Source organism: Sander vitreus, chromosome 9 (assembly GCF_031162955.1).
Source record: "Sander vitreus isolate 19-12246 chromosome 9, sanVit1, whole genome shotgun sequence".
NCBI classification, from domain to species: domain Eukaryota; kingdom Metazoa; phylum Chordata; class Actinopteri; order Perciformes; family Percidae; genus Sander; species Sander vitreus.
The window spans coordinates 24901731-24929220 of record NC_135863.1 but is presented as its reverse complement, the minus strand read 5'-3'; the positions used below and the strand labels follow the sequence as shown (position 1 = coordinate 24929220).

Sequence of the window (27490 nt, the reverse complement as noted above, 5' to 3'; positions counted from 1 at the left end):
GATCATGTGAATTTAACATCTACCACACTGAATAAACCCTGAAGCTTATGTTAGGACATCAGGCCAATACAGTATTTTCATTTTAACATCCATAAACTCACCATTACCATATGATCATAAAAGTCAAGAAGCCCTCATTTTAAAAATCAGGGCCAGCAAAGAAACCTAAAGTCAATGGCATTACTTAAGTGTTTATGCTAAATACAATTACTGCTTAAAAAAAACAGACCCACGTCAAGACCACATTGCAGCAAAAGAAAATTTATTAAGTAGAAATCCTTTTAGAGGTTCATACAATAATGATAGTACAGCAGAAAAGTACAACCCCCTCTGTTAAAACATTGGGTGGTCACAGTGAAAAACATGTTGTTGGCTAAAAACCTTAGAGCGAACTGCAAGTCTGAGACGAGGAGGCACTTAGGCTGCTGTCCATGATTGTGGAAAATGACATCAATCTGCTCTACTCAAAACATTTCCAGACACAGTACACTAAAAGAAAGAATTCTTTAGCAACAGACATTAGGAAATTATTGAAAACTGGACATAAACTGAATTAGTATCTATAAGTAGGGAGCACTTGTCACTACTCTAGTGTACTGAGTATTATTGTGAGAGGGACTTAATTAGAGAATCTTTTTCTTATCTTATTCTCCAGTTATGTTGGCAGGGCTGCTGAATAATCCCCTGGTCGATCAGTGAGGTCGCTTGTAGAGAAAGTGGTTCAGACCTGTAATGAGAAGCTTTACAGACCTTTGAAATTTATCTGAAACCAGACTTGCTGTAAAATTCTTCGTGGTTAACTATTCAGTGTTCAGAGGTGTAGGTGCAGCTAGCTCCGACATCTCATCTACAGCTTGGCGTTGCCCGGCTGCAGCTGCAGGCTCTGAAGCTTCATGGCCAGTCCCATGTTCCCTGTGATCTTCAGCTTGCCCTGGAAAAATGCCTGTGAATCAGAGAGGGAAAAATGTCATCCAGACAGTTGTGAATCTGAAGTATGGTTCAGTCTGTATTGGAGAGAACTACATGCTGCTAGTTTTAAGAGATACTGTGAGAGATTAACTCAACCCAGGGAAAGTGGGACACAGCAAAAACAACTTATGAAATGTCAGGAAACTGCAAGGCACACAGGCACAGAATGGGCAGAGTTAGATAAATGAATGTTTGTGAACCGGAGTGCAGGAGGTAATGATTTAACCACTCTGAATGAGCAGACATTTTTAGAATATTAACAAAGTTCTCAGAAGGAAATAGAAAACTTTTTTTCATAGTGTGACAGAAATTGTAGAACTGAAATTATCAATTTTTCTTTTGTATTAAAAACATCATGCAAATGGACAACCTGTCCAAACTCTAAATGTTGGGGGATAAAGCAGTGGAAAAACTGCATTTGGAGCATGTACATCTGTCCTTCATGACATACAGTGGGGCAAAAAAGTATTTAGTCAGCCACCAATTGTGCAAGTTCTCCCACTTAAAAAGATGAGAGAGGCCTGTAATTTTCATCATAGGTACACTTCAACTATGAGAGACAAAATCACATTGTAGGATTTTTAATGAATTTATTTGCAAATTCCTCAGGAAAATAAATATTTGGTCACCTACAAACAAGCAAGATTTCTGGCTCTCCCAGACCTGTAACTTCTTCTTTAAGAGGCTCCTCTGTCCTCCACTTGTTACCTGTATTAATGGCACCTGTTTGAACTTGTTATCAGTATAAAAGACACCTGTCCACAACCTCAAACAGTCACACTCCAAACTCCACTATGGACACCAGAAACAAAATTGTAGACCTGCACCAGGCTGGGAAGACTGAATATGCAATAGGTAAGCAGCTTGGTGTGAAGAAATCAACTGTGGGAGAAATTATAAGAAAATGGAAGACATACAAGACCACTAATAATCTCCCTCGATCCGGGACTCCACGCAAGATCCCACCCCGTGGGGTCAAAATGATCACAAGAACGGTGAGCAAAAATCCCAGAACCACACGGGGGGACCTAGTGAATGACCTACAGAGAGCTGGGACCAAAGTAACAAAGGCTACCATCAGTAACACACTACGCCGCCAGGGACTCAAATCCTGCAGTGCCAGACGTGTCCCCCTGCTTAAGCCAGTACATATCCAGGCCCGTCTGGAGTTTGCTAGAGAGCATTTGGATGATCCAGAAGAGGATTGGGAGAATGTCATATGCTCAGATGAAACCAAAATAGAACTTGTTGTGTTTGGAGGGGAAAGAATGCTGAGTTGCATCCAAAGAACACCATACCTACTGTGAAGCATGGGGGTGGAAACATCATGCTTTGGGGCTGTTTTTCTGTAAAGGGACTAGGATGACTGATCCGTGTAAAGGAAAGAATGAACAGGGCCATGTATCGTGAGATTTTGAGTGAAAACCTCCTTCCATCAGCAAGGGCATTGAAGATGAAACGTGGCTGGGTCTTTCAGCATGACAATGATCCCAAACACACCGCCCAGGCAACGAAGGAGTGGCTTCGTAAGAAGCATTTCAAGGTCCTGGAGTGGCCTAGCCAGTCTCCAGATCTCAACCCCATAGAAAATCTTTGGAGGGAGTTGAAAGTCCGTGTTGCCCAGCGACAGCCCCAAAACGTCACTGCTCTAGAGGAGATCTGCTAGCCAAAATACCAGCAACAGTGTGTGAAAACCTTGTGAAGACTTACAGAAAACATTTGACCTCTGTCATTGCCAACAAAGGGTATATAACAAAGTATTGAGATGAACTTTTGTTATTGACCAAATACTTATTTTCCACCATAATTTGCAAATAAATGCATTAAAAATCCTACAATGTGATTTTCTGGATTTTTTTTCTCATTTTGTCTCTCATAGTTGAAGTGTACCTATGATGAAAATTACAGGCCTCTCTCATCTTATTAAGTGGGAGAACTTGCACAATTGGTTGCTGACTAAATACTTTTTTGCCCCACTGTAAACAGTGCAGTGATGGCTTTTCTGGGGGATTCCTGATACATGTAATGGCTGTGTACTGATGGCAGAGAGGTGGTCATAACATCAATCTTCCAGTACAAATGACCTTGGTTGACCTCATGATTCACTGCTTTTGCAAAGCACAATGTTTTTGCACACAGCATGAAAATCATGAAAGAGAATAAAATAAGATAAGATTAAGGTTTAATTCATTCCTCACTGAAAAATTATGTATGGTCAAATGCTGCAAAAAGATAAGAAATGGAGACCGCTTTGGCATCACCAAGGTAAAAAAAACAAAAAATAATAATAATAATTGAAGTTTAGCACAAAAAAATTCATAATAATGACCATTATCGGGATATTTGAGACTAATCTTGAAGGAAATGGCTAGTGCTATTTTTTATATATTTTTCTTAAGGTCAACAAATCCCATGAAAAGACAAAAACAAACAATGAATCAGTCTGTCTCTCAATCTTTCCAACTTTCTTTACCCATTTGTGGCTCTCAGGCCCAATCCCATTTTTTTCTCAGCTTAGTTGTTTTTTAACAACCGTACTCATACAGGAGTAAAAAGTGCATTTCTTGGATTAATACACATTTAATGTTCTAGTGAGTATTTCCAGCAGCATGAGGGTGTATGTGGGATTGAGTCCAAATAAGATAGAGTGTGTGTGTGTGTGTGTGTGTGTGTGTGTGTGTGTGTATGTGTGTGTGTGTGTGCGCGCGCTTTAATAGTTCTTGGACAACAAGATCCTGGCACAGAGTAATAATATATATCAAGCTTTGGATACACACAATACTTACTAGGATCAATTAAAGGTCCAATATGTAATATATTTACTGTAATAAATCCAAAAATGACCCCAATGCGTCATCAGATATTAAAGAAACATGCCAAGTTGAAATATTATCTTTTCGGACAACAATGATAATGCCAGTATTTTCTCCTTTTGAAATTTCCGTTCTGTGACAGAATTTCTGTTTGTGTTTTGGCCTGTGTGTTGTTATCAACTGCCCAGTTTGACAGCCAGGCCGGGTTGCCAACTATACCTGTAAAATGTAAACCCAGCGTGCTACAGCTGTAACGTTAGTACAGCCATGAAAGCAGCAAACAAACGAACAGGATCAACAGAGATAGATTCTACCCGACCTAAAAAAAACAGCGTATTTCTAACAGTTGCGTGACCGGGTAAATATTGGAGATGTATTTTAAAGATGGAGACAGCTTAAAGCCAAATAGGACACCGAGTTAGCTAAGCATTAGCTTCAGGCTAATTTATCACGGCTACAAGGGACAGGCATTTTATGTAATTTCAACATTTGTGTACTCACATTATCATAGAATTATATAGCTAGAGTGCCCAAGTTGGTAATTCTAAGCTGAGGAGCTGTGTCTGTCCGTCGGGTGGAGAGGACGGCGAGGTTGTTGTTTTTAGCGGTTCCTACCGTAATTCTAAGCCGAAAAAGTGTGTCTGTCAGTTGGGTACAGAGCTCCGCGTGAGCACGGGCTTTTATGACAATATAGCCAGCATCTAACGTTAGCTACTCCGCTGTGCTGTGAAATAATGTCTGGCTATATGAGACAAGCGTCTAGCAAAATTGTTGTGGATGCTACGGTCTCAGCCTGGCAACCACCGTGAACTTCGGATCTGGGGAGGAGGGGGCGAGGGAGACGACTCTCTCCAGTATTTTGAATTTGTACTGCAGTAACTATTTTAAGCACTAGCTGTCAGTATTACATAGTGCACCTTTAATTGTTGGTTTTGGTATTTCCATGGGATTTGCTCTCAATAAGAAATAAATAAGTCTAACAATAAGAAATCAAGTCTTGGAAGCCTTATCCTTTGAGCACTAATTCTTCTGCTAACATGTTTAAGAATATTTGATGCTGCAGAGGCTAAAAAATCTGCCTTTTGTTCTTTTTTGGACACATATCACTTATCAAGTCAGGCTTTAAATAAATCTCTGTCATTTAATTGTCAGGTACAACAGAGTTTCTTAATTTCACCCAGGCACTAACAAAATATCCTGTAACTACATCCTAGCAAACAAATGTGTTCCACTTTTCAGGAAAATATTTGGACAGGACACATGAAATAAATTGCAGGAAAAAGCCAGGAGAATGTTTGACTACACAACTCAAATCAGTCCCCACATTAATATTATACTAATGCCATATTAAAAACACACGTAGAGTACAACTACAGGTATGTTAGTAAAAGTTATGTACAGTAAAATGAAGTAAAAAGTAGTAAATACATTACAAATTTTTATTTTGTTTTTAAGGTTACTGGGTATATAAATATTGGTAATATGTTTAAAAAAAAACGTATTAAACGTAGTAGTAAAGTCAATCACTATCAAACTGTTTTCAGTAAGTATACAACTTTTATACAGAAAACAAAATAAACAAATTTGCAGTGCACCAGATTTTATTTTTTCAATGCAACATCTTTGTCCTCACCTACAACCACATGACCATAGTCAGCATCAAATTCATGCCAATGTCAAGAGTGGTTCATGTGGATTTCAAAAAGTAGTACTTACTGATAATAATAATAATAATAATAATAATAATAATAATAAAGATATGATAACATATAAGAAACTTTAAAGTGTTAAATTGAGACCAGTTGTTTTACCTGACCCATATTTTCTTGCCTTTTTCCATCTGATGTGAAAATATAAAACTTTCACACAGTCAAATACAAAGAGTGCAGTGATTCAACAGATAAGATTTGAGTCGGGCGCTTCTCGACTGTTAGTGTGAATCATCAATGTTTAGAGACTAGCCCTTACAAATTTCTGAAGTTCAACTGAAGCAAAAATGAGACATCAGCTGTCTTGAGTTTCTTCCAAAGTTATAGTCTTTTTTTAGTACAAAATTCTTTCTTCCTTCATGTAATGGTTCTTCCACGGCAGCTAGGCGAGAAAACACAGTCCAGGAAAACACAAAGAGGGAATTTCATACTAACAGGATTGCAACTTTGGAAGATATCCACTTGATTTTACTCTATTCTTTTGATTGCACTTTCAAATCGGTTTTTGCACAGACAGAACTGTGGATTTTGTCCCCCAACACTTGCATTGGAATTGCTTTAGGAAGCAATATCTTTATGACTTAAGAAGACAAAAGGTAAATGGTATAGCCTACTTGTGCCTTCTCTGAATCAGAATTATCATCAATACTACATGCAAACGTGTCCACTCAAACCACACAGAGATTGAATACTCACAGACTGTGGATTCATCTTCCCTGTCATCAAGGCCAACAAGTCTGTATCTGACATGGCAATGGTGCAATCTGCTTTCTTAGCTGCAGGGCAGAGATACGCTTAGTTATAAAACAGAAACATGCATCTCAGGGATATTTATTCAGTGACTTGCAGGTCTTTGAAGGTGTAAAGGCAAAAAGAAATATAAATGTCTAATAAAGCACACACAGACTAAGCAGCAAGGTTATTACATTTTTCATTAGTTTTTATTTTTATTTCATTTTGACTTTTTGTTTTCAAATTCAGTTTAGTTTTAATTAGTTTTTAAAGCAGGTTTGCTAGTTTAGTTCAGTTTTTATTTTTTGAAAATGCTTAGTTTTAGTTTAGTTTTTATTAGTTTTAGTCTTAGTCTTTTTTTGTAATATGGGTTATTTGTCAGGGGATTCAAAAAGGTCAGAAAAAGTAAAAAGTTGTGTAATAATAACTCAACAAAAACATAATACAATTTTAGAAATATGTATTCACAATGTATTCAACAATAACACCAGTACATAAAATGTAGCCTACATATGGTCATAAATATGTAAACAGTATCTGCCACAGTCCTAATCAAATGTCGCTTTCTTCCGACTTTCGGTACCGCTACGATGCCAGGCGAGGGGCACGGACTATGTTGTGTTCAATTTGACGTGGAATGTCGGGATTTCTGGGTTCCCAGTCGGAAACTATACATGTCTACGGGAAATGTCATGGTCGGAAAGACATCATGTTATTTGCTCTATGAAAGACATCGACAAAGACGAAAACTAAGGACATTTACTCGATAATTTTATTTGTTAGTTTTGCAAACAGACATTACAGTTTTAGTTTAGTTATCGTTTTTTGTAATGCCTCGTTTTTAGTTTTTATTTCAGTTAACGACTAGTTTTTTCCCACCTAGTTTTCGTTATTTCGTTCGTTTTCGTTAACGATTATAACCTTGCTAAGCAGAAAAACTGTCTGCGCAGACCTTGAACTTTAAACTGCATTTCCACCTATAGTTAAGTATTAAAGTGCTCATATTATGCCCATTTTCAGGTTCATAATTGTATTTAGAGGTTATATCAGAAAATGTTTACATGGTTTAATTTTCAAAAAACACCATCTTTTTTGTTGTACTGCACATTGCTGCAGCTCCTCTTTTCACCCTGTGTGTTGAGCTCTCTGTTTTAGCTACAGAATGAGGCATCACACTTCTATTCCATCTTTGTTGGGAGTCGCACATGCACAGTAGCTAGGTAAGGACTACTACCCAGTCAGAAGCAGAGTATGAGGGCGTGCCACGCTAGCAGCCAAGCGAGCATTATAACATGTTACAAAGTGACGCACGTTCATCACGGAAGTAAAGGCTGGACTACAATAGAGCTGTTTGTGAACAGTGTTTTCTGTTGGAGATGTTAAGTCCCTTTGGGGTGGACTTTGGGCTTTTTCACTTTGTAAACCTGTAACATGCACAAAAAAGATATATAACACAATAAAGGAAAGGGAAAAAGCATAATATGAGCACTTTAACAAAAGTACATTTCACAATAACTTTCCACTGTCATGAGATAAGAGAAAGCCCTGATACTGTTTTACAGGCCCCTGAGTTTTCTTACCTGCGTCATTGTGAACACAGCCTTTGCCGTTCTTCACATCCACAAACCAAGTTGCCTCCTGTCCATTTGGGCCGTCCTTTACTTTGAAGGCAAACACTCCCCCAATCTTTTTCACAAACTGCTCCCCTTCCTGTTCAAAGTATACAAGATTTTACACACAGTAAACCTTACAGCATCTGTATTACACATGAACTAAGTTTTTTCACTACCTATATTTACAAGCTTAAGGCATAGTCACTTAGCTAGGGGCCACATATTATCAGGGTCTAGGGACTAGGGTTGGGTATCATTTCGGTTTTTCCCATACCTGTGCTAAAACGATACTTTTTAAACTGTGCCGGTACCTAAAAAAATATGGACTTTTTAGAAGAGGTAATTATCTTGTAATTTGTATGTCCTCTTTGTCTCCAAGAGCTTCTGTGTGCCAGACAACACAATTTTGTAAACATAGCCATACTGAGAAATTTTGTGGAGCCGATAGGCTTAATTAGCTTTGTATCAAATCAATGGACATTCATTAATACAAAATAGTTGTGCACTATTGCTTTAAGTGTTAAAGCTCCATTGTGTAATTTTTTTAAGTTGATTCTTAGCAAAAAAAAAAAACTTTCACAAATATGTGCTCATTCATGTGTAATTACTTCAACCAACTAATCAAAGTATTCTCTTTCCACGATCAAATTCATGTGATCGAGCAATATTTAAAATGCTTCATTCCGTTCATAGAACGCTCTGTATCAAAGTTGTTTTTCTTCCAAAGCTCCGTAAACCACTCTCTGATCACGTGCCTCCATGAGCCAATTAGAGTTGTTCCCTGCACCGCGCAGTTCAGTTTAGATGTAGACAGTCATAGAGGACAGAGTAACGTGAGGAAAATTCCCCAACAGATAGCAGTCGGTCATAAGTCATCACGAGGTTTACCAGTTTACCAGTAAACGCAACATTTTGTCCCGTCTGTGTTGTTTTTCAGACAACAGCAGTGACCAGTGCTAGTTTGAGTCTTTTAGCTCATAGCTTTAGCTGCAGACTGTTGTATGTCCCGTTGTTGGAATCCTCTACAGTGAAATACAGTCACACTACACCATTTAGCTGTCAGCATTTTAGCCGTGTTTAATCCAATTTCTACTGTAGCTAACGGTAGGCTAACGTTAGCTGCTGTGTAACATGTTAGTGTTTACTAGCGTGACATGCAGCGATGTTTCTGTTGCCTCTAACGTCTGTGGGAACGTAATCCGTGTTGCTATTTCGTCCGGTAGATTCCGGGCACCGGTGCCCTATTGGCACCAGATTTTAACATAGCTATTTTTAAAACACAAAGAAGGCTTGACACAACATGAAACTTTGCTTTAAGTATCACCAGGGGCTTAACGAAAGGTCAAAACCTTTTTTAGTAAACTCTGTGTACACAAACAATGTTGTCGATGCTTGCGTTCATGAGTTCATGTCCTCAATCCAACAATCCAATAAAGCAGTTTGTTTACATGTGAGTATGTACAGTACGTATGTGTATGCATGTATGTAAGGGATGCCCCGATTGATCGACCGCCGATCATTATCGGTCAATATTTACACGTATTTGACACGTAATCGGGTGCTCGGCATTAATCTCTTCTAGCCGCAGATAAACTACTACACACATATAGTTAAACACTCGGCCAACAACCGCATGCCTGTGCCTTATTGCCTGTCCATGTGTAGAGAAGTCCTCCTGCAGCTACTTCCCACCCACCTTAGCTGAGCTGCACTTGGTTGTTAAGTGTTTTAAGTGTGCACGCTACTTCAAACATAATCCATTAGATTCTACAAGCGAGAGGCTTGAGGCTTGAGGTTGATTGTGGGCGAGAGGGCGACAACACTGTCGTGGTTAGCTCGCCGAAACTCTACTGCCGCTGTCTCGGCAACGTTAGCTAACGTTTTCTCGGCTAGACGCTGTAGCTGTATCCCTTTCTAGCCACAATCGATAGAGACCACCTGCCCATCTGGGGAGTGTGTGGTGGAGCGAGTGAGAGCGCACGGTCAGAGTGTGGGGAGAGTTTAGGTTTAGTTGCGAAGATATCAAGCAGCACATGGATGTATAATAAGAACAGTAAAGCAGAGTTTTGTGCACTGTAAGCTGTTGCAGAAAAAGTTAACAACACCCGTTTTCCGGTGCGTTCATGACGTCAAACGTGATGCACCAGAAGAAAAAAACTAATGCATACTTGTGTACTTGCAATGGGAAAGTCAATCTATCATTAGCAGATTTTCCCGCTCAAAAACCTGCATATGTGCGCACATTTTTGGTGGTAAAAGGATATAGGAAACTAACAATACTGACTTGTGATTCTTATTCATAGGCCTACTATAGAGTCACACACCATTATATAGCTGGTTACGCTGCCACCTGGTGGAGATCCCAATTCATTACAAACTTAAACTGGCCAATACTATAACACCGCTATATCAGCTGCTATAACTAAACAAAAACGTATCAGCAGCTAAAAAAACGTGATCGGGGCATCTCTAATGTATGTTTAATGATATATATAGTCACAAGTCTGCAATTAACGACATTATCTTCTATTGTAAGTGTATGTAATCACCTCCTGGAGCTTCTTGTTTATTTCCTGGAACACAGCATGTGCCTTGAACCCCTCCAGTCTGTTACTAGCACTAGTGTTGCTTGAATTAATTGCTTGAATCCTTGAAAAGATAAAGGGAAATAAATGAGAATGAAAGAATTAAGGTTAGCAATTTAAGAAATGGATTAAAACCATGCACAGAAACATACATGGTTGCTGAAGACAAAACAATCACTGATTAAACATTCACTTTGACAGTTATTGTCATGTATGGATCTTGCCATTGGATGGAGGATTCTTTCCATCAGTGGTGTGTGTGTGTGTGTGTGTGTGTGTGTGTGTGTGTGTGTAACACATATGTGCATCTCAGATCACATTTTCACTTAATAGGGCCACTACTACTGTCATTACTAAGATAACATTGTGCTAAAATATGAACAATAATGTTCCCTTAGCTGGGGTCATTTGCTAGTTAACCTCTTAAGCACTAGGCCTTTGGCTCAGGCCCCTACTCGAAAATGATATATCCAAAAGGAATGGAGTATATCTCTGCAATTACAAGGTCTATTTTAATGATCTTGGTATCATAATAAAGGTAACACTTGTGGGCTTCATTTAGAGGTGTTAGCGCGCGCATATATATATATATATATATATATATGTGTGTGTTACTGGGTCAGAGTAAATGAAGATGAAGCACAGCATAAATTAAAGATTTTTCCACCTAACAAAACTATCAATTGTTAGAGGGAATATCCCTCTGGAATAATGGAGTTGCAACCCAAAACATCTAGAAACCCATAGCACAACATCTAAACATTACCTCTGAAAATATTTAGGCTTATAAAGTGAAGCAGAGCAAAGTTAGAGGGGTTTTAGCAGAAGCATGTTTATGCGGACATTTGGGTACCATCTGTGCAATTTGATGGAATATGAGCATTACATTTCACTTATATGTCCCTGTAGGTATTTATTCCATCTAAATATAAAGTTTCTGGATTTTAATCAAATCTATATTTTTTTCTATTCAAGTAAAACCATACAAGGGAAATTAAGTTCGTACTTGAGCACATTTATTTACAATAAAACAAGCAATACAACCTAACCCGTAAAACACAGGTAAGAACACAGTTAATAAACAACAATTAATTGTACTGTATATAAAATCTAATACATTTCCATCCTGCCACTGCTGGAAGCGGTTTGTTTTTTTAACACAGTTAAGAACAAAGGTAATAAACAATTACTTTTATATACACTACATATTTCCATTGTGCCACTGCTGGAAGCAGTTCTTTTTGGAGTTGAGGCACAGAGGGACCTGGCACTTTCTGCAGTAAATAGGCGTATTCACCCTCGGGTTCCCAGTATCCTGGCACTTCCTGCAGTACCTCCTAAACTGGGTAGCATCACCTCCATAGTACATAGGCATGCAGGTGGTGGTGGTGGTGGTGGTGGTGCTGCTGAGCCTTCAGCAAACTTTAACATGTCTGCAGCAAGCTGCTCCCTGAAAGTCTTCTGGCTGTGTGGCTTTGTCGTGTTAGGGTATTTACCTCTCTTGTGCAGCTCCTTGTGGAGAAGGAAACTGTTCACCACTGCAATGGCCACAAAATGATAAAAAAAAAGTCTTATACCATTTCATTGTTTTATGGTGAATACTGTAATACACCCATGTACTGATTGAAGTCAGCTACAGCGTCCGGAACAGGTACAGTCTTAGTCTGCCACACACCATGCTTCATGTACTGTAGAGCACATAGTCACTTCACGGGTGTCCATCCACTTTACAAACAAAAGTTTGTCTTCTCTCAGCCACCGCAAATCGCCCCTCACAGCCTTTTTGGGTAAGCTGTTCTGCTCAGTCTGTAGAAAACCAATTTGATTCTTCCTAATCGTCCCACAACAACCAATGTTTTTGCTGAGCAAATGCTGAAAGAGGGCAGGGCTGGTGTAAAAGTTGTCTACAAACAGTGTGTAACCTCCACCGAGCAGAGGGAATGGTAGAAGGTCCATCACTGAGGAGTAGCTCAGACCCTGGCCTGTGGTGAACACACTCTTCCCTGTGTACACAAAAAAGTTCCACGTGTATGCAGTTAAGGCATCTGCGAGAACAAACAGTTTGCATCCCCACTTTTTGGGCTTGTCCTTCATATACTGCTTCATACTAATGCTGGCCTTGGATGACACCATCCTTTCATCTATGGAGAGGTTTTGATATGGCTGGAAATGTGCTTTGCAGATGGTCACTATCTCAGTATACAGGGGCTTGATTTTGAAAAGCCTGTCATATTCTGCAGTGTTTCTCTTGCACTTGTTGTCCTCGTCATCTTTTGGGTTGCTCAGGTGCAGCGACCACAAGATAGCTTCAAAGCGATCCTGTGTCATTTTTTCACTGGGGAAGGTAAAGTTATATGGCCATTGCTTTCTCCAGTAGTCCGAAGGCGAAAGGAGAAAATTAAAATGGCCATGAAAACATAAAAATCGCTCACCGGCAGTGCTCTCCAAATAAACTTCTTCCCAGCCTGAATTCTCCTGGCAGCGTTGGTATTGGTGTTTTCAATTATAGTTCTAACAACAGAAGTGCTAAAAAAGAGCTAAAAAAAGAGCTAGAAAGGCTCAGCGGCGTCCATGATGCAGTGGTGTCAAATGTTCGGCCAGGGACACTGGCTGGAATAAATCTGAGTGGATCTGGTCTTTGGTCCTTCTCTCTGTTGTGCCACCATCTCTCTTCCTCCATCACTCTTGAAGTCACTGACCCACCTCGACCACGCTTAGGCTTTGCCGATGTGTGTACGGCTTTTCCTTTTCTTTTTGGTTAAGTTTTTTCAGGAGACTCAGAGTCTGATGAGGAAGATCGTGGCTGAGGAAGAGGAGCAGATGCACGACGCATGGAGCACCCTGGCTGGGGCTGAGTGGTGTGGCTAGGTGTCGATGGCCCTGGCTGAAGGGGCAGGGTCAGTGATAGTGCAGATGCACGTTGAGTGGAGCGCCCTGGCTGTGACTGAGGGGGTGGTGCAGATGCTGAGGCAGTTGCCATAGGTGGCTCATACTCATTATCACTGTGGAACCAAAATGGGGGAAAAATGTATTTAATTATGCCGCTTTTAAAATGTAACTGCAAACACACAAGTAACAATATTTTAGTTTAATTTAATAAAACATTTTATTTTATAAACATGTGTTTTGTAAAAAGATGTACATAACATATATTTTATTCCTGCTGAGCCCAATGGAGGGTTTAAAATGACACGTTTAAATTATGTTCAGGGCTAAAGTTATGCACTCTCCACCTCTTTGCCCATTTTTGGATTAGCCGACATCAGGCACTGCCAAGACGGCGACCGCCGGTACAGGTGTTGTATCAAAGACTGCTTCCCCATCGATATGCGTTCCCCATACTAAACTTTAGGCAAACTATATCCCTAATGTTAACCATGGAGCGGGGCACTACGCATTATAACAGGCGGGAAAACTATTTGGCGGGGGAACATACTTCCTCATAACACCACTGGATTCCCGCCCACATTTAGTTTCATTGTGGATTTAGTTTTACTAAAGTCATTGCAGGATAATACGATAGACCGACAATTTCACACTAAATCAATAAGTAATCGATAACAAAACAGAGATTAGATACCTTACTAGTGATGGAATTTCATAATCTGAATCACTACTGTTATCCAGGTTCTCTCGGTCCGGCTGGCGATGATCATCATCTTCCGATGAAGAGTCAATTGGAAAAACAGTTGCCCGCTGTCGTCAAATAGTATATACAGTACCTCTGCAGTTGTGAACATCTTCTTTTTCCTGTCTGGCATTATTTCTTCTAAAAAAAAATGAGTGTTTTGGATTTCGTAAGGGAAGAATGGATATAATATGTGCGCTCTAGTATCTATGTGTGTATTTTGCATAATGCAGTTGAGACGAAAGTCAGACACCGTAAGCAACACAGGCAGATATCTCGAGAATCCATTGGCCAATTTGGATGATTGACACCTCTATTGAACTGTCAGAGCCAATAGAATTGAGTGACAGTCTCAAGATCGATGTCAACACCACCAGTGGCCAACCACAACGAGGCTTATACACTGTAGGCCAATAGATGCCTCCTATTTACTTCATGTTAGAAACCTCCCCCCCGAACTGAAAATACTGGTAGACTGTCAGAAACTGTTTCAAAGGGAGACAAAAACATTGCAATAACACTTAGCAGCGTCAATATGCCTTCAAACACAAGTTTTCATCACAAAACACCAAAGGTAAGACATCATTTATGGTTTTGGCTGTATAAAGTGAGGTTTTTGCTCTTCTTTGGCTGCTATCTCTATCTTCGATAACGGGGGCGCTTGGGCTTAAGAGGTTAACAACCGCTATGGAAAAATCTAGCAAATAGCCACCTTAGGATACCTGAAACAGGTGATACGTCATAGCTTATTTTACATACAGTTAAGCAACAAAATTAAATGCTGAGGGAACATTACGTTTTTTCATGTTGGTTTGGAGCGATATGCATCCCCATTAAAGGACAATTCCGGCGCAAAACGAACCTAGGGTTTAATGACAGATGTGTACCCACTCGATCGCTCTCTGGGACATGTTTTCATGCTAATCGAATGTGTTTGTAGCTTGAGACAAGCTAGCGCGGACCGCTGATTAGCTTATAATGCTAGTATTTGGGGGCACAGGGAAAGTAACCTGGGAAAAGTTTTAAACAGTAATGTTTATACAGCGTGTCAGGGGAATATGTCTCCTGCAGCGGTGAGTCAAAGACAGCGGGACCGCAGCTTTCGCTAACGTTAGCTTCTTGTCCCACCTGGGGTCTGATAAACAGCAAATTCATCAAATTCAATGCCCATAATGCTATTTTCCAAGATACCGTAGCCGTCATATTTCACGGGACCAGCGTGGTTTTCATGGTAAATTATCCAACAAGGCTTTCGCTGCTGTTTGTCACTCTGTTAGACTAATTTGGTTGCCATGACTTTAAGTTGCTCACCCTTAAAAAGGGGGAGAGCAGATGACCGTTTGCTTCAGTAAAGCAAACGGCTCTGCAGAGTCGTGTAATTACGACTCCATGACATTTCATAAAAGCGCTGACGCAGCAGCGGCCCACCGCTAAGAAATGTATATAGCGGAAACACTAACATTAATACCACCCACGAGTCAGATGCAACGACAGCGTCTTCTGCAAATACATTTATGTGTAAAAATAGATGGCGGCGATAAGGGGACGAGGAGGTGTAATGGACGAAGCTTCTGGGTCTGAAGACTTCTGGGTCTTCCAGAACTGATGGGGGCAGTATACGCTTCAGAGTGTTCTAGTACTTATAGCAATTTCCGGGCCACCCGAAGGGGAAGGACTTTGCCTCTACCTGATGAAAAATAGGTGGAAGACGGCAACTGCGGCTGCAGCGATCGGCCCACCTCGACTTGTTGATAAAAAAGGCACAAAGAGTCGTGTATGTAAGTACTTTGCGTATGAGGCAGATGACCATGGCGTTATCATTAATCCGCAGAAGCCATTATGCGGACGGTGCTACCGTGGTCTTCAGACCAAAGAAGGTAATACTTCCAATTTAGCAAAGCACCTGAAAGACTGTTGTTTCGTTTCTCTCTCTCCCCTTCTAACCGAGGTATAGGCTAACGTTAAAACTAAAACGGTAGCACCGTTTGCATAATGGCTTCTGCGGATTAATGATAACGCCATGGTCATCGGCCTCATACGCAAAGTACTTACATACACGACTCTTTGTGCCTTTTTTATCAATCATTTTATCAATGACGTGACATGCAGCTTTTTGTGTCCAAGTACATTACTTTGGTTTAAAATAATTTAAAATGATTCATACAAGCATCATTTTATTCTATATAACCTGTATAGTCTGAACATATTTTAGTGTATCATAAAAATGGTATATATTTTATGTTTTGCAATCTAAAACCCTCAAAACATCAGGTGGTGCAACCGTCCGAGCAAATTAACACTGTGAAGTATTAAATATGGAATTTAAAAAGGTAAGGAAATTAAAAAAATAAATATAGGGGCATCATTTTACATTGAAGACCTTTCAAATGAACAAAATTTACTAGTTTAAGCTCTTAAATTGTTTGGAAAATTGAAAAAAAACCTTTGTCCAGAAATTTGCAGATCTGAAATGTCAGGGCGGCCAACCACATTAATAGAACTTTTATTTTGAAGTGAAGAGGTAAAAGAGTGAACAGGATATTGCATCATCGAGAGGACCCCAACTGACCTTAACTGATGAGTGAAAGGTTTGTAAATCTCTCTCATACATTCATAAAAATAGCAACTTTCTCTTCATAGTTAGACTTGTACAGTTTACATGTCAGGTGGTACAACCAATGTAAAACTAAGAAAAAGTTATTTGAATATAAAACTCTTTATTGTATTATAAAAACTTTAATGAATGAACTTGCTAGCAAAGACAAAAAGTTATATAGGTGTCCAAGAAAATGCCTGTATAATTTGAAATAGTAGTAGCAAAAGTCAGGTGGCACAACCAGTAAGTCAGGTGGCACAACCAGAAGGAATGTCACTTCTGGATTAAATAAACATGTTAACTTCAATTATTTAATTGTATATTTTTTTTTACAAATATTCATTAAATGTACTTTAATAGTTACTATATACATTAAATACGTTTTTGTGATATTTAAAATATATCTCTTTCAATGATTTTAGATGCCACTATCAAGTAAAGAAAAAGCTGCACGCTACAGGAAGCACATTAAAAATGATCCAGCTGCAACAGAAATATATCTTGCAAAAAGGAAAGAAAGGTAATAAATCTTAATAAGCCACCATTTTTGTGTAGTTGATAATTTTGTACAGCAATCAGTCAGACTTTTCAGATTTTCAAATTAGAATATGCCAGTTAACCTTAGTGTTTGATGTTTTTATAGTTATCAAAAGAGGAAGAGAGAGGGAAAAATTGTGAAGCCCCCCAATCAGCCAGCTATCCAGAGCAGAACAGAATAAAGTGAGGAAACAATGGAAGGAAGATCAGAGAAGGCACAGGGAAAGGGAAAGAGCTATGGAGGAAATCTTAAATTGCACACCATTTATACCGGACGCATTTATACCGGACACATTTCTACGCGCCGGTCACAAAGCCATCGCTGTTAAACATTTCAGAATGTCTTGTTAAGAAAAGCTTTATTGTTGTTTGTTGTTATGATTATCCATGTTTATCTTGTGTAAGTTATATTGCAATCCTGTTACTATTTGAGGGGATTAATGTTTTAAATTCCGAGTACTTTTGATGCATGAATTTACATATTTAAAATACATATTTTCATTGGACCTAAGCAGATGTTTTTTTAAACCAAACTAAAGCATGACTGTCGTTCAACTACAGTACAATTTAATTAATTAATCAATTCTATTCATTGTTGCCTATTCAGTTTCTACCGAATATGAAGTGTCATTTTTGTCAAGTAATGTTGTCCAAACAATGTTGTTTCTGATCAGTTTATTACGGTTTTACTTAAATGGACTGATAACCAGTTTTTAATCTTTACCAATTGTACTTCAATAGACTGTTAACCAAGACACCTGTGATTTTCTTATTCTGTATTGTAATAAAAATGCAATTATTCAACATATTTCTTGTCATTATTAATCTTGTCAGGCAGTGCAACTGCATCGTCAGGTGGTGCAACCAGGTAAAATACTACTTTAAACCAAGAAATAGTAGATTCAAGTGAACATATGTGGTTAGAAAATGTGATGTACATAATTATTCTATAAAAATATATACTTTTTAAATTTGTAAAAGTATTTATTCAGATTTTAAATGTAAAGTTGGATGTTGGAAAACCAAATTACCCACCCCCTACAATACATTATGCAATAGTTTGTTTTAATACCAAGCTCAACAACAAAATAATAATATGTTAGGCACAGTAGACACTCTCAGGTATACTTACAAAAAAAAAACACTTACAAAAAAACGAAGGAAGTGCGTTTTTTGTTGTTGAAACGTTTGGTTGCGCCACCTGACATCTTTTAGGTGATGAAATTGCAAATAGTCTAAAAATGTATCAAAATCACTATAAATGTGCAACCATTAAGACTTGTTTAAACACACTCTTCCAAATTCTAAATTTATTCTGTCCATTTTTAAAGATTATTTTAAAAACACATTTTTAAAAGCCTTATATGTCAATGATCCATATACAGAGAAATTCAAATGAGGCCAGGATATTGGATAGAAGTATAGCAGAGTTCATATGTATGGACCAAGTCCCTTTCTACATTGTTGAAAAACCAGGATTTCAGCAAATGCTCCATAAATTCAATCCCAGATATCAACTTCCAAGTAGGAATTATTTAATGTACACAGAAATACCAAAAATCTACAGTGCAACAAGGGCCCTGGTCACCAGTGGCGGATGCAGAATGTGACAGATGGGTGGGCCTGGATTAAGTCAAGGTGGGCCTTAATCTAGGGTGTCCTGAAATCAAAGCAGTTGTCCCGAAATTATACTATAGCAGCAGTTGCCTGAAACATTAAAAACGGTGGGCTTAAAGGAGAAAAAGGGAATTCATCATAGAGCAGGCCTATAGATTAATTCCCGGTCTACATTTCCTATGGAAAACCTCTATAGGAGTTTTGGTGTAGAGTTCTGAAATTCATGTATCACCATCAACAGTCCCAAATTTCTCATCTGATCACTTCACCAAAATTTATTACGTTATGGTAGCCTATCCAGAAGCACCACTAAAGGGACATCACATCACACATGAAACAAGTATTTATAAAGATTTGTTTATTAGCCTACTTATTTTGTAGTTTACATTTCATCTGCTGTCAAAACTGAGCTAAATACATAAGCCCACATAGGCTATGGCTACCGAGCCAGGAACATATCATTCACAAAAAGGCAACATTGTAGCCTATAGGGCAGATCAATTAAAGAGCACGTAGCTCTAACAAAACAACAAAAAACTTCTTCATGACCACTGACTTCTGCATGAGACACTCAGAGTGCCGGTCTGGACACGGTGTTCAAACCAGCGGCACTTTTCTTGTTTTACTGGTCATTGATTTGTGTTATATATGCTGAAATATATTTTCTAACCTGATATATGTCTTGGGTCATTTTTGCAGTGCATCTGCATCATGAGGGAGCATCAATTAATAAAACATCAATGTTCTTGTCTACATTTGTAAATGTTTAGAATGTATGTCAAAGTAGAAATCCACGAAGTGCGTGGAAACGCTGCTGAAATACGCGCAAAACTTGGGCTCTCCGGAGCCACAGCGGTATTTTAAAACATTATAATGACCCCAAATGCATTGTTGTTTTCTTAAGGTATGTCACAGATGAACACTGTTTATGCAAAGTGTTCCGAGGGCTATTTCTCCACCTCATCTTCTATGCTGGAGTCGTGCGTAAACACCAGGAATGCGTAGGCGGACAGTTTGCGCTTCTTCCCGGCTCAATTAACCACGACACAATTAGAGAGCACGTAGCTCTAACAAAAAAAAAATAACAACTACTACAACAACATAACACTCTATTCAGTGCACATTTAAAGGAATGACATGTTAACTGCTGTCAGGACACGGCGGGCCTACATGTAAAGAAAACCATGGCCTACCTTACCCGGCTACACAAGGCGGAGTCGCCTGGCTTTTGAATTAAAGATGCTGATTATCTCGTCATAATCCAGTGTTTCTGTCAGTTCTCTTTCGAAAGACAACAGGGTCGAATTGTTCAAGCGTTCAGTCACCACTGATGCTCTCAAGCGAGTATTGATCCTGTGTGTAGCGGAGAAAAGTCTTTCAACACTGCAGGATGTCATGGGTAGTGTGATGAGGGCCCTTAACAGATAGTTTATCCCAGGGAAAATATCAGCAGCTCAGGCATCCAACAATTCAAATAGTGAGGGCATTTTGTCTTTGTCAGCTTTGCCCTTGATGAATTGGGTAAAAGGGCAAATTCCGCATCACTGACTCCCATACAAGCTGCCTGGAGATTTTAGCAGTCTTTAAAATCGGCTGTTCAATTCAGCCATCTGGTTGTCCAGAATACAGTTCCAGAGTGCCCTCAGATCACCAGTCTTGATAGCGGATGTTTTTCCCAATGTTGTGGTGACAATAGACTGATTAAACTTTGCAGGCAGCTTTCACTCACGAGACATTATCACGTTTACATCAACTCCTCCGTCAATCTGAGCACTTTGTCAAAGTCACCATCTGAATCATCTCGAAAAGTGGCAAGGGTGGCTTTCAATGTTTCAATTAAGGAGATGCAGTCTGTCATGCAGATTGCTGGACTTTGCAGCCCCTTTGTGGCAAAATCGCTGCACTGAAACAACTTGCAAAACACAAGCATAAAAATGAACTTTTTTGTTTGCATCTGTTGTAATAGGTTAATAGGTTTTGTCTGTCCGCTTGTCTCTGAATACTCAGCAAGAGTCTCAAGTAACATATCTAGCATTTCTAAGAATTTATGAACAGATCCTGATTTGGTGCTCCACCTGGTTTCACATGACCTTTCCAGTTCCTTGCATGGGCGTTCTGGATACATTTCCTTCTGAAGCGCCACAAACCGATCGTGCCTCTGGGCCCCAATGAAGAAGTTGTGTATCTGATTGATGACAGTGAAAAAAGTACTAATGTGTCCAGATGATTCCGCAGCAGCACAAAGCACTAAATTCAGTCTGTGGGAATTACAGTGTACATACACAGCTTTGGGAAATGTCTCTTTTAAGATACAGGGCTCTAGAGTGCGACCAATTTGGTCACACACGCGACCAAAATTTGTAAGGGTGCGACTAAGATTTTTCCTAGGTCGCACCGGTGCACCTAACGTCCTTGCATCCGCTGCCTCTCCACGAACGAAGCAATGTCGTTTATATCGATATGGTTTAATGTTACATGACCCATTCCTTCTGTAAAGCCGTGCCTGTGTTTGGATCTCTCCTCCAAGCAGCCCCGCCCCCATTCACTCACACGGCTCCCCTGCAACATGGAGAACACAGCGCCGCCGGTCCAACCTGCTGACATTTGTCTACAGTTTTAATTGTTATTAACACAGCTGTATATTGTTAAGTATGAGAGGGAAACCTGTATTGGTACCAGTGTTTCCGCTGGTAACTCTGTTATTGCGGCTGCCACGGCAAAAAACACATTAGAAGTTATTAAATGCAACTAACTTCAGTTCGTTGAGTAATAGCGTGTGAGATGGAGCCTGCTGGACCTGGGCGAGAGATGTGACCCATGGCCAGAATATCATAGTTCATAAAAATGCAGCACAGTGACGATACAGACATTTCATAGCCTACACAAGACGTGTATAACGCCGCTGACCCGCCAAAGCGCATTCGACCCGTGCTGGACCCATTCATAATGAGTCAGCCGTCACTCTGTGAGTAGTATACGCTTCAGTCCATCACACTCCACAGGGATTTTTTTTAATGTTGAGCCCTGGTCTGTGGACACTAGTTAGTAGTCACTATGAGCATTAATTGCACTTTATTATGTTGTTCTATGCTATATTGCACATGTTTTGCGTCTTATGACATTTTTATATTTTTCAAGTATTTTAATAAAGAGATTCATGTTTCAAGTTCAAGTACACTTTTACCGTGGTATCGAAATCTGCATCGAGAATCGTGTTATTTTACTGATATTGCCATTATGTCCGCACTCTCACTTCGCCAGCCTTTTTTTGTCCACAGCTTTGTTCTGAACGTAAGAGTTAGCCACGCCCCCTGATTTGCAAATAAGAACTGGAAATAAATAGAGAGGGAAATCAATAAATGTGGCATTAGGAAATAAAAGTCCACGGAAATAAATAAATGTGGATTTATGAAATAAAAGTACCATGACATAAGTAAAAGTAAAATCTTTAAATATATTTAACTAATTGATTCATTTATATATGAATATTTACATGTATTTATGTATTCATTGCCTCATTTATTTATTTCATGATGTATTTCAAAGGCATATTTTTTTATTATTCATGTATTTACGTATTTATTAATTTATTTATGCATTTATTTAATACTGAATAAAACGACATTCCATAAATTGGCTGTACAAGTTTTAAACTACAACTCAAGAGTTGTTTGAATGACAGAAATCTGCTCAGATTAGATCTTAATGAGTGCAACAGGACATACAGTAGGCTATGTTTAGGATCCCCAAAACACAGATAAAACACTTAAAAAAATTAACAATGATCTAACAAACAAAATGAACAAGAATTTACTTTAGATAGCCCTAGTCTTGTGTGATTTAGGAGGAGCAGGCAGGAGCTGACAGCAGCTCTCCTCTGCTCCCTGCTATGTTCACAGTAATATTTTCCTCATTGATTATACATAATTTCACCCACAGCACATCCACTATTAATCAGAATGTTCATTTTCATGACTCAAACCGCCGCTGATATAGTGCTAATGGTTGCTATGGACGCTGCTATCACTAGACCCACAGAGCTAGTTTGTGTGTTTTTGGACATGAATCTTCCGGTTGAGGCTTATCCCTTGTTTGATCATATTCGATTTGGGAGAAACTCTATCCTTAGATGTAAAACCTATAAGCAATATTACACGAGAGGTTGTGATTTAACGTTTGGATGACAGTGATGCGGACTAGCTAAGTATCACTTAAGTGCCAATGTCACTGTAGTCAGCCAAAGTAATCTAACGTTAGCTTTGTAGAGATCGTAGGATTTCAGAAACTGAATAAATACTGCACATATGAACACAAAAACTACTTTGTCAGCTCAATCGTGTTGTAACAAAGTTATTTGCTGAAAATATTTTTTTATCGACAGCTTTAGCTCCTGTACGTCCTCCACATGTAGTTAGCAGCTGTTTTTAACATAGCACCGTGTCACCCGCACCATCGTCGTGTCGAAGTCTGATCCCCTGTCTATCCGTTTCCCTACTGTTAAAATGCTACAAGGATTTGGTTCAGGTTAAGGTAGGGGGGGGGAACAGATCTCGATGGGGTTCGAAAAACACCGGCACAGCTGATGTAGCTAGCTAATGCCAACATTTCCATTTGGTGGCGACAGGCATAATCCTGTAACGTTACACACTGTGTAAAACAATTTCAGTGAGACATGCAAAGCATCTGCCTAAATGCGCACAGAGGAGCAGCAGCTGACAGCAGCTCCGCTCTGTTCAATATTTCCCTCATTAATTATACGTAATTTCACTCACAACAACCCATCCACTACGGCTAATCAGAATGATAATTTTTATGACTCAATCTGCGATAAACGGCTGGTTGCTATGAACCCACGGACGGAGCTAGCATGTTGTTTGACTCGTGTGTAATGAATATTCCGACTATTAGGCTTATTCTGTTTTGATCATATTTGGGATATGTTTACATAGCAGAGAAATCTGGTTTTTCATATCCCAATACAGACTCTTTGTCTGCTCTCTCTCTCTCGCTCTCTCAACTGATGTCATTATGTTGAATGTAACTAAAAATTATTTATTGACAGTAAACAAATATCAATAAAAGAGGTTTGGATCCCTGGTCGGATCTGCTTGTTGTAGGCCTATTTAAAAGGACATTTTACATGGTGCAGCAGATCTGCCAGCGGACGGTGATGGCTTATTAGCATCAAAATGACGCTTACCCCCTTGGATTTGACCAATCATGTTTGCTTTAAACTGAGGTTAAGACCTCTTCCCTCATTAGCATTTGACATAAATGTAAAAATATAGTTAATGCATTTATTTTTATTTATTCCTGTATTTATTTATTCATGTATTTATTTAAACATGTGTTTATTTAGACTTAAGTCATGTTCTGTCCTCCATAACACACAGGCCAAAACAGACATTCCATCCCAGAATACTGGCTTTAGCATTGTTGTCAGAGAAGATAGGATTTCAATTTAGCATGTTTCCTTAATATTTTGTGACAAATTGTGGTCATTCTTTTATTAAATACAGTAAATATATTAAATATTGGACCTTGGAAATTTCAGTTTTCACTGTTGATTTGTTTAACTGTTTTTTAAGTTCAATAAATGCAACATCTTTCCAAAAGACAATGAGTAATCGTGTTAAATAATCGTAATTTCAATATTGACCAAAATAATCGTGACTATGATTTTTTTCTCCATAAACGAGCATCCCTAATATGGCTGTATCCCAGCACTGTATCTGGTAAAACAGCTGACATGACAAAGCACACTTAATCATTTATTACTTTCACAAAAAAGACTGTGGCCTGCCCCTTTTACATTTCACAGTCGGTGAAACATCAAAACAGCCACTTTCAGTAAAATTCAGGATGTCACCATCGTTATGCACCTGTCAGCTAGCTAGCTGAGGAGAAGCTGACACTGCACAACAAAACAAACTAACAAACTGACTCTGCTGGTAACGTTAGTTCACAATCAGCTAATGCAAAGGATAGCGGTACATTTATGTAACGTCAGCCTACTTCTATCACATATTTACGGCAGTTAAAACTACATACAACTACAATATCGTATGTGCTAATTATGTTGTAACCAACGGCAAGCTAAAGCCTTGTAGTATTGTATCAAAGAGCTAGAGTTAAGTGACTTCAACGTACGTTAACGTAACTAACGTTAGCTGTTTGTTTGACATTTCGTAGCTTCTTGAAACAACGAGGGTGACCTCAATGAATGAGTTAAAAACATGTAACCTTAACGTGTCACAATAATACGGTACGTTACGGTGTTTAGTATTCTTACCTTGGTGTCAGTATTTCAGGCATTTTTCTAGAACGGTAGGTGAACAGAGAGTGCCGCAGTTTTAACAGACCAACAGCTAACGTTAGCTTGTACTTTGACTGCTGTCCATATATATATATATATATATATATACACACACACACACACAATGGCCTGCTGTCTGGTTTGCTGCTAACTAACACTTCCTTGTTCCTTGATGATGAGATGTCACGCGTCATATCATTACGGTAAAACACATGCGCAGTAAAATCTAGTCTGCACCCAAAGGTTCAGAGACGGTTTATAATAATAATAATAATAATAATAATAATAATAATAATAATAATAATAATAATAATAATAATAATAGTATAAAGGCTCTTTGATAGGTTATTGTAATAGCAGTTCTTGATAAGAAAAAGGAAACCACTTTTTAACTTTGTTATTATTACGGAATTTGTCTCCAACTAGCCACATTTCCTGCCAATTCATGTCTGAGTTACATCTTGTATGTAATTCCTGATGTGTTTATTTGAGCATTTATTCTTGTAATGTCAACTTCTCCAAGCAACATACTACTCTTAAATGGATCGATCATTGAAACTTTGATTACTGCACCTCTAAGAAGTCCACTTATCCTCATGTTATTTATATTCTAGTAATTATTTTATGCCTTTGTTGTTTATGTAGCCAACCTTATGCTTGTTATTTTTTGTTTTTAAATGCAGTGCTTACTTGTGTTCAATTTGTTGTTGTTTGTTAGTCTTGTAATTGCTTGCTATATATTCTATATGTTTTTTTTTTGTTTTTTTTAGCAATTGTCTAATGTAATAGCATAGGTTCATCTTTTGCAATGGCATGTGTGAGAAACCTACCATAAATGAATTGACCAATATTTATCTACTTTCTTTTTAGATGAGTCAACACCACACAGGAAACCAGCCGGTCGCCCAGAGCTGGATGGGTCTATTGTAACGCAAGCTCGGCCTGCCACTTCATCTTGGGACCCAGTTGAAGGTACAGTGGCTTTGAATTTTCCATTTCCAATTAAATACAATTTCATGACAAGGAACTTTTTTGTTGTTGTAAACAGCAGAACTCATCACACAGAGGAAGGTGACTCATCACACAGAGAGGTAAGAAGACTCACTTAAGTTGTTCACATATGCAAGTATATAATGTATAACAACTAAAACTAACACCATTAATTTTTCCATAACCATGAGGACATCCATTACCCGCATGGCACAGCGGATGGACGCATTTAAGGAGAAGATGGATGAGCTGCTCATGATCTTAAGGAGCTCCCAGTCACCTCCCTCTGCTCCAGTCGATGACATGTTATTGTCGCCCTGCTCGACAGTCACCAAGCTGCATGAGTTCAACAGGAGACTCGGTCAACAAAATGGTAATTAAGTGGTCATAGTCCTGCCCTACCCTGCACACAAAAACAACCAGACACAAGAACAGCTTCTTTCCCACTGTCATCACTCTCCTGAACTGCTGATAAGTGGGGTCATCCCCACTTTGGCCATTCACCTACACATTATATACTCCATCATTCCAATATGCATCTTGCACACTACATTTCCACTATTACTTTGCACTCTACATCCCACTCCATGTGTACTTGTATTGATATTATGTCTTATTTGTATAGTTGTATTTTTTGTATATTGTGTTGATATGTGCCTATATGTATATTATTGTCTCTATTGTACAGTATGTGTCTATATGGCCAATAAAACTGATTCTGATTCTTATACATATTTTTTATATAAGGTTGCAACGTTAGGGGAACATTACCTAAAGGTTCCCTAAAGGCACACCTTTCAACGTTCTGGGAACATTCTGGGAACAATTCTCAATACTTTTTTTGGTTTAGGGATTAAATTTAATAAAATCATTTCGAAGAGTTGGCGAAAATTCTTTCTTGGTTTTTCTCCAGCTTCTTCAAACATGGCCACTAAAAAAGGTGCTAATGTCTTACTAAAGACTTTATAAAATTGACATAGCCTATCAACCCATCATTCTCAGGCGATTTATTTTCTTTAAGATAATTAATACATTTTGTTCCTCTGTTAAACTAGATTTCTGGTCGCAAACTGACTTAAAACTGTCATCAATGCCCTTAATGTTCCTTTTATAGAAACATTAATATTGCCTTGATTTTCAGAGTCGGCTGCATATAACTTAGAAATAAGCTTCATATTGCGAAATTTCTTTTTCCTCTTCGTATATTAGATTATTCATTTTAAGTTTACATAAGTAAGCTCATATTTTCTTTTTTATAAATTGAAAAAGTATTTAGTGCATTTTTCACCTTGTTGGAACCACTTCCTCCTAGACCTGATAAAAGGCACCCCTGGCCTCTTCCTCATACAGTACATGTTGTCCAGTTCAAGATGTAGATATAACAG

General features: G+C 38.7%; 1 protein-coding gene and 2 long non-coding RNA genes across 4 annotated transcripts; 2 read left to right on the top strand and 1 right to left on the bottom strand.

Moving 5' to 3' along the window:
- Positions 1-241: 241 nt before the first annotated feature.
- On the bottom strand, positions 242-25295 carry scp2b (sterol carrier protein 2b). 2 transcript variants are annotated; one of them, XM_078259460.1, is made up of 5 exons: positions 25092-25289; positions 10386-10485; positions 7804-7933; positions 6188-6267; positions 242-943 (listed from the first exon to the last, which is right to left on the bottom strand). In XM_078259460.1, the coding sequence occupies exons 1-5, from the start codon at positions 25112-25114 to the stop codon at positions 848-850; spliced, it is 429 nt and encodes a 142-aa protein (XP_078115586.1). In that variant the 5' UTR covers positions 25115-25289; the 3' UTR covers positions 242-847. The 2 variants fall into 2 exon arrangements, with proteins under 2 accessions (XP_078115586.1, XP_078115587.1); XM_078259461.1 differs by lacking the exon at positions 6188-6267 and having other exon boundaries at positions 25092-25295.
- On the top strand, positions 16605-17439 carry LOC144523703 (uncharacterized). Its single transcript, XR_013502539.1, has 3 exons — positions 16605-16637; positions 17068-17165; positions 17289-17439. It is a non-coding gene; the product is annotated as an uncharacterized LOC144523703 (long non-coding RNA).
- Positions 24669-26833, top strand: LOC144523705 (uncharacterized). Its single transcript, XR_013502540.1, has 4 exons — positions 24669-25064; positions 25986-26087; positions 26164-26206; positions 26297-26833. It is a non-coding gene; the product is annotated as an uncharacterized LOC144523705 (long non-coding RNA).
- Positions 26834-27490: the final 657 nt, after the last annotated feature.